Genomic DNA, 10994 nt, shown 5'->3' with positions numbered 1-10994 from the left:
AACACAAGTATCTGGGATTATACGCAGCTTACATATTACATACATCTCTGTATCATATCTTGCATCTCATCAGATGATATATCGATCTGATTATCAGATTAAATGTCGCTGGTTGTGTAACAGGTCGAGTTTGAAACAATGACCGTCGACTGAAGACGTCGGATTTAACATTTATTCAGCGTCTGCTAACGCACCGAAGCTTCTACAGGGCGATCCATATTTATATCCTACTTTTTATTCCAATGTAGTAGCGTAAACAATCAGGTGAAGTGACTCATTCCACCGCTCGCTGAAACGTACTGAAGAAGATTTAATTTAATTTCATTCTCAGTGCGGTCCGAAACATATGCATTTAATCAGAAAATTTACTGGGAATTGTTTTACATAAAGAATTAAGGCCCAATTGTATAAAACTCCCTGACTAAAGATCAACTTTGATCGAAGATCGAAAAGTAAACCGAGTTCAGACACTTCTTCTATTGTATAAAACTTTTCTGCGATCAAATTACCTTGGTTCAAATGCAATCTAAGTTCACGTGAAAAGGATTTGGCAACATCGCATAAACAGGTGAAATACGTGATGCGCGGACCATGTTATACAGGTTTGTTCAGTGTTGCCAATCTAGCGATTTTAACTCTTTTTCAACAACAATTTCTTTTAACTTTTATATTGCTTAAATAGGGATTTAGTGACCTTTTTAGCACCCCATAGTGACCAAATTTAATCTTTCTTTGTTGATAATGAGAAATCTAGCGACTTTACAACTACTTTTTCGCGACTTTCCGTATTACACTCTGTTGGAGACACTGTTTTTTTTTTTTTGCAATGTAAATAATGGCTGACAATAAGAAGAAGTTTGACCGTTCTCCAAGTTGTTATCATGTTATGATGTTTGATACTGCTAAACATAATAAAGCTTTATAAAACGACAATTTTCGTTTAGTAATACAGTTAATTGAACATTTATGAATGTACCTATCATATCCATTAATAATTAATGATTGTTATAAACATAATATAATTATAGGTTATGTTATTTGATACTGCTGAACACGATAGAGCCTTATAAAATATAAGAATGTTTGTGTATTAAGGCAAGAAATTGAAAGAAATAGATATAAATGTACCTATCATATCTATTAATATTAATAATAATGGATATTTTATTTGCACAATCTGTCACTCGTATATTTCAAACAGAAAAGAAATAACTGAACTTGGATCATCTAACTTAATCGGAGAAATTTCTTCAGTCAAAGTTGACTTTAGTTTGAGACAAATTAATCTCAGATTAGACTTTATACAACACAAAATTCCAAGTTCAGCTGAAACAAGGATCAATTTAACCTCTGATCTAAGATTAAATGGTTTATACAATCGGGCCTAAATCTTGTAGCAGTAACCAGCGAATAGAGATTATAAAGAATGGACACTTCGCGTCGGTACCTTTGATCACAATATACAGCCACGTAGCTTGAGTTTTGAGGGTGCTAGAAACAATAGATTGTGACGGTACTATTTTGCATTGCCTGTAATGACGCGATATTAGCGATCCTAGTGGTGAGCAACTATCTAATGTTTGCATATTTACTACGTATTGAGCTTCGCGACTGTGCTTTGATGTAGCCGGACTGATTTCAATTACCTTCAAGCCAGCTAGAGTGTGAGATTCTGCTTTCTTCCTAGAGTTGGCGCTGACATCACACCAGCTAGCAGTCGACACAGCGGAATATAACAATTAATACATCTAGGTACATTATGTACTCAAATAAAATAAATTGGATCCATTAAATAATTAATCCGTCATTAAATGTAATGTCAAGACTCTAGAGTTCCTTTATAATGAGAGTTGAGACGTTGACCCCAACAACAATTAAAATACTCGTATTTAATGATTTGATAGCAGTGAAAATGGAAAAAGAAAACTCTTATAAGAAGTAAAACCATATACCTATATTATATTATATACAAATATTAAACAAATTTGATACATAATTTTATAATATATTATATTATTTTATAATATAATTTATTATATCTGAAATATAAAAAATTATAATTACTACTAGTTTGTCACTGAGAAATAAGGAAAAGCTGTTAACTTGAATTTACTTGAAGCAAAGCGTTACTGGATTATGCAATAAGGTAGGCGATGTTTGGATCCTGTGTCTCAACTCTATACTCAATTATCTTAGCGTATGCTCGATTACACTAACCTCTAGCGGTTGAAAGTGGAACTAAACGCTGGCGCACAGAGAAACAAAACACAGGAAAATTCGCTCAGTTCCATTCTTTATAATCCCTATTCGCTGCAGTATCCATGGCGACAAGACTGTCTGCGTACGATCGTACCCGGATTTCTGCTCGTATGGAGGTGTGGCAATCGCAAATTCTGGTGCAGAAATGATGCATCGATAACACTGAATCGGCTTAACAATACGTTCCCTGGAGGGATCATCGGGCGCCGTGAGAATTTTAAATGACCTGCAAGAAGTCCAGATTTAACACCGTTGGACTTTTTTCTGTGGGGATACCTTAAATAAAAGGTGTACACCAAGAAAACTCGGGATGTGATTACTTTACAAGCGGTAATTCGAGAGGAGTATGGTCGGGTGCAAAATGAAATGTCTGTGAGGGCGGTACAGAACGTTTAGCCACGTCTGAAAAAATGTGCAGCAAATCGTTGTTGATTTTATGAAACCTTCTGTGTGACAGTACAGAGCATAATGTTTTCAGGAGGGAGAAAAAAGCAATTAGGGGAGAGTCGGGTAGTATCGGACATCGGGTAATATGGGACAGTGAGTTTCTTTCATCTACCACATGATGATAGTATCTGATTGACATGGTTATGTTTCTGTGATGTCGCATAGAGAAACGTAACCATGTCATTCAGGTACTACCATATGGTGGTAGATGAAAGAAACGCACTGTCCGATACTACCCGACTCTCCCCTACTCGTAAATATCAATAGGCTCGCTTGGATATAGTGTTGTAAAGGTAAGGATAGATCATTTTTGTATCGTACTAGTTAACAGTAGGATAAACAAGGTACGTAAGAGTTAGAACCTAACCTAAAAATTATTATGTTTTTTTCAAGTATCTAATATAAGAGTCTAGTAATATGAAATCCTAATTTTAGATAGGGTCTCATTTTAAGACCCATACGTTTACAACTAATTTTTTGTTTATGAGCAATAAATAAAATTTAATATCTACAACCGGATAATTTTAACATAACAAAACTATTAATTTACACTACAGACTTTATTTTTTATTACAAGTGAAAAATTTATTTTTTACATTAATATAAAGATGCTCAATTTTGTACATGTCTGCTTCTTAACTAAGTGTATAGTTTTTCAATAAATTTTCAGAAAAAAATATGAGTGTAGGCCTATTGTAATGCAAGTTTTGGAGCAAAATAGTTATTTATGATACAAGTTTTAAAGGTTCTCTTTTTGGCACGAGTGTAAAGTTTGTATAGCGAGGCGAAGCCAAAAAGATAAATTTAAGAATGTGTATCATACAATGTATTTTGTACGACAGCACAGATTTACTTTAAATAAATATGTAAAGTTGAATATAATAAGATCACGATTTCACCGCCGTCAGAACAATTAAGAAATGAGTATCCATGGAATTAGAGCCTATTTTATTCATAATCACGATTTCATGCCTTTCTAAACCGGCCATATAATCAACAAACCGGTTAGGAAAAGTTGAATGCTAAAACTTGTTGCTATAGATATAACTTCATAATAACAAGGACTAAAATGTAAACATGAACGTTAAATTTGTTATTTATTTGTGTCATACGTATAATATTTACGTCATGAAAGATCGAGGTAATGCATTAATTTCTTAGTGAATGAAGTTGTAGACATTGAATGTTGAATTTTCTTTGACAGTGCGTAAAATGAATAGCAGTGCATAAGTAATTACTTACTTTTTACGCACTAGTGTTTTAAAGAATCACTTTACGCACTGATAACAGTAGATAAAACACAACTTTACACTTTGTCGTAGAAAAAATATGTTTTGAACAAAGAATGAATGGTCTCATGTTATAAACCAAATTCAAAATATAAGATTTGCTAACATTTTAAAATAACCTGTACATTAAATACTTTATTTCAATATTAGGATTACTGTGGCATGATGTACTCAAACACCAAATTATAAATTAAATAAATAACATTTTATTTTTTGAAACTCTAGGATTTATAGCACTTTTTGAAAAGGGGCATCATATTGGGCGTCTTTACCCTAATGCCTCAATCACAATGAAAATGTAAGCGTTAACTTAACATTATCGTCAAATTAAAAAATCGTAACTTCAGTCATTCACGATGGGAATATAAATATAACCACAGAGATGCTAATAATTTATCAGCATATCAATAACAACCTCATAAAATTACTTACAAAAAACACTCCCAAAAATAATATACACTTATGAAAAAAATAAATAAATAAATAAAAAATTATTTGATTAACAATATTTTCACCGTTACAATTACACATATATAAAAATTAAATATAAACATTTACATAGAGATAATAAAATTTACAGGAGAAAAAGTTCGTCCAAAGGGATGGACTCTGGAAGAGTACCCAAAACGCTCATTGCATTTCCGCGTTGAATAACAATACTTAAGCGTTGACGCAAATAAGTAGTGCAACGACGACCACCAGTAATGGAGATCAAAATTTGGCCGATTTGAGATACCAAAACTTTAGCATCATGACTCCAAGGACCGAAGGTCTCGACAGCAAAGGGGACAAAGATATAATTGTCTAAAAGATGACCATATTTATTGACTTTCTTCTTCACGGCTAATTCAGCAGCAGATGCTGCGCGTCTGGAGGTATTCGGTAAGTGAGATGGAGCTAGAGTGTCAACGCAACTGGAGTCCCAAATTAAAGATTTTCCTCCAGACCATGGAATTAAGGTGAGGCCATCGGGTCGTTTACCATCCGCGCGACTAACACCTGGTGGTTCCAAAAGAGACGGGATGCCACAAGAAGTCAGAGATCTTTTAATGATATCATTGAGTGATGTATGTCTGGGAATGCGACCCTTGCTCCTCGCACAGCTGAGTGCATGATGGCCGTAAATATCAGCAATTCCTCCGCAAATACATTGGTAACCATGGAAACATAACAACGACGTCATTTCATTATATTGTTGGAACGTATACTTCAGCGCTGTATGATTGTGTGTTGTTTTAAAATAACGTAAGCATAAAGATGTAATATTTATGTAAATCTTTGTGTTTGGCCCCTTTAAATAATAGCCTGACCCCAAAATTTCAAACTTCTGTGTTTATATTTAATTTTCACTATGAATGAGGTATAATTTCTTATCCTACTTCTCATTTATTTGATGATGAAGGAAACTTTATCCTAAGAGAAGTCGGCCTATCTCTGCTATCTCAAATCCTTTTCATGACTAGTTCGCCATCGTCCATACGACTGGCCATATGCCAGCACTCGAATCACCATTTTCCCCATACAATCTGAGGACTACGTCCACTCTCACTATTTTTAGCAATTTTTATTTTTTATCCTACCCATTAATTTCGTGAATTCTGACAGATTGTTATCTTTATTATCATCTCTGGATATTCTAAAGACTTCCGCCTATTTGTTGAGCGTTCTATCACTCCAGGATTATCTTGAAGAGTAAATCAGTTTTCGTGGAATGAAATGACAATTGTTCTTGAAATCTTTTCTGAGAAGGATAACGCAATGTATGCAATTGATGAGGCACGCAATGTTACAGAATAATCCCTCTGACATCAATGAAGAGAGTCAGTAGGCCTACTGTTTAAGTGAAGGTTCGATGTAAAATTTTTGGACAGTTCGCATGCTGTCGTAAGAAATATACATGCCAAGATTGAAGACCAAACTGTATCACACAAATCTCATCAAAAACCCTCTCTCTTGCCACTCTTAAGCACATGTAGCTATCATAGCGATAACTTTATATTTTACATCATTAACTCTCATACACTACACACATAATTACGTGATTCTTGTTTCCTCTAAAGTCTCCATTCCCTCTTTCCTACAATTACGTATTACTTACTTTTTAGATTCATTTTCTCTCTTTCTCGCTTGTTTTTTCACAATCTTCTTTCCTTCTTCCACCTTTCTTTCCATTCTATATCCTGTTTTCCTTAATTCTCTCAAAGATTGTTTATTCCAGCCATTCTTTACGTTCCTTTTTACCTTCTTTATTTTTTGTTTTTAATCGCTCTTGTAATTACAATCGTAGTTGTATTCTTGATACTGTAGTTGTGGTCTCCTGGTAGAGGGGAAGAGAAGGCCTGATGACCTTATCTCTATAAGGTTAAATAAATGGATGGATCGACAGACAGACAGACAGACAGACAGACAGACAGACAGACAGATAGATAGATAGATAGATAGATAGATAGATAGATAGATAGATAAATAAAAAATAAATAAATAATAAATAAACATAAATAAATTAAATAAAAAAATAAACAATTTAATAAATAGAGTGAGTGAGTGAATGAATGAATGAATTAATTAGTACTAATTTCTACTCCATTTACTCTTTATCTCTGTTTTCTTCTTTAACTAATTCCTTGCCTCAATCGCTACTCAAACGTTCGCGTAGAATTATTTCATAAATATATGTTGTATGTGCCTTGAATAAGTTAAGTCTTCGGAAACGTGGTTCAGAACCTTCGGAAAATTGGTTCAGAATCCTTCGGTAATGTGGTTCAGAAACCTTCGGAAATGTGGTTCAGAAACTTTCGGTAAAATGTGGTTTAGAAATCTTCGAAAATATCATTCAGAAACCTTCGAAAAAGTGCTTCAGAAACTTTCGGAAATGTGGTTCAGAAACCTTCGAAAATGTGGCTCAGAAACCTTTGAAAATATAGTTCAGAAACCTTCAGAAACCTTGAAATGTGGTTCAGAAAATTCGGGAATGTGGTTCAGATACCTTCGGGATTATGGTTCAGAAACCTTCGGAAACGTGGTTCAGAAACCTTAAGAAATGTGGTTAAGAAACCTTCGAAAATGTGGTTCATACACCTTGAAATGTGGTTCAGAAATCTTCGGAAATGCTGATCAAGAATTTTCGGAAATGTGGTTCTGAAACCTTCGGAAATATGGTCCAGAAACCTTTGGAAATATGGTTCAGAAACCTTCGAAAATATGGATCACAAACCTTCGAAATTATGGTTCAGAAACATTTTGAAAATATGGTTCAAAAACATTGAAATGCGATTCAGAACCTCGGAAAAGTGATTCAGAATCCTTCGGAAATATGGTTCAGAAGCGTTGAAATGTGGTTCAGAAACTTTCGGAACTGTTGTTCAGAAACTTTGGGAAGTGCTGTTCGGAAACCTTTGGAAATGTGGTTCAGAGACCTTCGGAAACGTGACTCAGCAACCTTCGGAAATGTGGTTCTGAAACCTTCGGAAATATGGTTCAGAAACCTTTGGAAATGTGGTTCAGAAACCTTCGAAAAAATGGATCACAAACCTTCGAAATTACGGTTCAGAAACATTTAAAAAATATGGTTCAAAAACATTGAAATGCGATTCAGAACCTCGGAAAAGTGATTCAGAATCCTTTGGAAATGTGGTTCAGAAACCTTCGGAAATGTGGATTAGAAACTTTCGGAAATTATGTTCGGAAACCTTCGGAAATATGGTTCAGAGACCTTCGGAAACGTGACTCAAAAACCTTCGGAAATGTGGTTCAGAAAACTTCGGAAATGATGTTCAAGAACCTTCGGAAATACGGTTCAGAAACCTTCGGAAATGTGATTCAGAAACCTTCGGAAATGATGTTCAAGAACCTTCGGAAATACGGTTCAGAAACTTTCGGAAATGTGGTTCAGAAACATTCGGAAATGTGGTTCATACACCTTGAAATGTGGTCCAGAAATCTTCGGAAATATGGTTCAGAAACCTTTGGAAATGTGGTTCAGAAACCTTCGAAAATATGGATCACAAACCTTCGAAATTACGGTTCAGGAACATTTTGAAAATATGTTTCAAAAACATTGAAATGCGATTCAGAACCTCGGAAAAGTGATTCAGAATCCTTCGGAAATGTGTTTCAGAAACCTTCGGAAATGTAGTTCAGAAACTTTCGGAAAAGCTGTTCGGAAACCTTCGGAAATGTGGTTCAGAGACCTTCGGAAACGTGACTCAGAAACCTTCGGACATGTGGTTCAGAAACCTTCGGAAATGATGTTCAAGAATCTTCGGAAATACGGTTCAGAAACCTTCGGAAACGTGATTCAGAAACCTTCGGAAATGAAAGACCACATCGCATCGAGAAAAAACGAATTCGTACTGAAGGGGAGAGGATGGTATTTTTTGGTGAAAAATGAGTAAATTTAAAAAAAAAAGAATTGTTTAAAATACTCTGTGATATGTGTGGAATGCATAGCATAACATTTTGTGGGTATTTGTGCCCTTATCGGATGTTGAGTCGCCATTTTTAAACTTCCTGCGTTATGGATTTTTAAATCACTCGCCAACTTTTATTGTTGTTTCCAGTAAATTAAATTTTCAATTTTTTTTTCTTTAAAATACCCTTTGATATGTGTGGAATGCATTGCATAACATTTTGTGGGTATTTGTGCCCTTATCGGATGTTAAGACGTCATTTTTAAACTTCCAGCGCTATGGATTTTTAAATCACACGCCCGCTTTTATCGGTTTCCAGTAACTTCATTTTTTTTTGCTACATTGCCAGATAAAAATGGATATAATTTCTGAACTATTAAAGATACATGCATGAAATTTAGAACACATATTCTTTAGACTATTAGGAAACTTTTCTCTGTAACAGAATTTTGTTAATTGATTTCATTTTAAAAATACGTTCGTTTGTTTGCAAGAAAGGAAATAAAAAAATTGTTATTAAATTTTAGTTGTTTATTTTACAACGTAGGGACTAATATCAAAATTCTGTTACAGACAGTTTGTAGAACATGCTTTTGCAAATACATTGCAAAAAACTGTTTGAATCTATCTTTAAAAACGGTTTAGATATATCAGTTTCAGTACAATCCTGCATTGGGTATATATATTTTTTTAAATTTGGGCCCCCAAATATTTTTTTTTATTTTTATTTAGTTGCATTGCAACAGCTATGAGCTCTCTACATACAAACAATTAATATTTTACATCAAGTAGGAAAAAAGTTAAAAAAAAATACCATCCTCTCCCCTTCAGTACGAATTCGTTTTTTCTCGATGCGATGTGGCCTTTCATTTCCGAAGGTGTCTGAATCACGTTACCGAAGGTTTCTGAACCGTATTTCCGAAGGTTATTGAACATCATTTCCGAAGATTTCTGAACCATATTTCCGAAGGTTTCTGAGTCACGTTTCCGAAGGTCTCTGAACCACATTTCCGAAAGTTTCTGAACCACATTTCCGAGGTTCTGAATCGCATTTCAATGTTTTGAACCATATTTTCAAAATGTTTCTGAACCGTAATTTCGAAGGTTTGTGATCCATATTTTCGAAAGTTTCTGAACCACATTTCCAAAGGTTTCTGAACCATATTTCCAAAGGTTTCAGAACCACATTTCCGAAGATTGCTGAGTCACGTTTCCGAAGGTCTCTGAACCACATTTCCGAAGGTTTCCGAACAGTATTTCCGAAGGTTTCTGAACCACATTTCAACGTTTCTGAATCATATTTCCGAAGGATTCTGAATCACTTTTCCGAGGTTCCGAATCGCATTTCAATGTTTTTGAACCATATTTTCAAAATGTTTCTGAACCATAATTTCGAAGGTTTCTGAACTACATTTCCAAAGGTTTCTGAACCACATTTCCAAAGGTTTCTGAAGACACACGTATTTCGGAAATATTAGTATTTGGATGCTGGAATCGGAAGTAACAGCGGTAATCATCTTACGCATGCGCGGATGATTTTCGTTAGACACGCCTCAGGGTCAAGAGGTACAGTATGTGCCCCTATGAGGCACCATATAAACATTACGAAGGATCTAATAATAATCCAACGACAAGCAGCGGCCTGTCGAGATATTCGCCACTCAATGACATTCGGCAGCCTTGCCAGTGATAAGCAGATAGTGGGTGTGGACTTCGCATAAAAGCGACACCAGATCGCTGCTGGGCAGTACTACGAGGACATGGCTGCGAAGTGTGTGGCGGTGTTGGGGCTGCTCCTGCTGGCCTCGTCTCCTGGTACGTGTGGTTAACACGACATCAATTTTTTTCTACAAGCAACATATTGTTATACGAACTATGATGGGACTCCAAACGTACACTTCCACGATTTCGAATGGAATGCGTGAAGTCGCAAGTGCGTTACAAACTGCGGTACGCCGTGCTATTGCGGCAACTTCACCGACAGGCTCCTGTCGTTGGTTGCCGCCACAGCAAGGAGCTACGTACGAGCCACTGGTGTTCAAAGAAATTTGACCTATAATTTTGTGATAGTGCAAGCGAACTTTCTAACCGCGGGATGTGAGAACTAAAGATACAAGGTGGGGCATAGGAACCAAGTGTTTTTAAAATAACCATAAAATAGTTTTTGTTTTCAACACACTTTATTGGTAGAACAGCGTTTGTGAGAACATACCATTTCAATTATGAGCGAAAAATTACATCTGGCATGTGATGTCCGTCTGTGTTGACGCATTGTTGAAGAGCTGACGAAAATTGGCCTCTGTTCTTTCTAGGAGATCTCTGTTGCAATAGTTTTTAATAAATTAATCGATTTCTATTAAATTTCGATCCGAAAAATTCTAACGTATTCTTCAATTACGATATGGGCTGAATGTTAGTCGCTTCTTCTTTGTAACTCAGGGATGAAAAAGGTATGAATTGTCTCAATGTAACGCACAGAGTTTACAGTAATTGTAATCCCATTTTCTTGAAAAAAGTAGGGACCGATGACGCCAAACTGTTTCTTTAGGACTATGCATAGGTTTTTCGTGTAAATGACGCGGATTTTCAG

General features: G+C 35.4%; 1 protein-coding gene across 1 annotated transcript in view; it reads left to right on the top strand.

The window, feature by feature from the left end:
- Positions 1-10111: 10111 nt before the first annotated feature.
- LOC138714683 (uncharacterized) overlaps positions 10112-10994 on the top strand; it is a 68455-nt gene continuing 67572 nt past the window's right edge. Inside the window, exon 1 of the mRNA XM_069846745.1 lies at positions 10112-10219. Coding sequence (XP_069702846.1) covers positions 10165-10219 — 55 coding nt within the window. The 5' untranslated portion in view covers positions 10112-10164. The remainder of the gene's footprint in view (positions 10220-10994) is intronic.

This window comes from Periplaneta americana, chromosome 15, assembly GCF_040183065.1.
Source record: "Periplaneta americana isolate PAMFEO1 chromosome 15, P.americana_PAMFEO1_priV1, whole genome shotgun sequence".
NCBI lineage: Eukaryota > Metazoa > Arthropoda > Insecta > Blattodea > Blattidae > Periplaneta > Periplaneta americana.
This window is presented reverse-complemented; position numbering and strand designations above follow the sequence as displayed.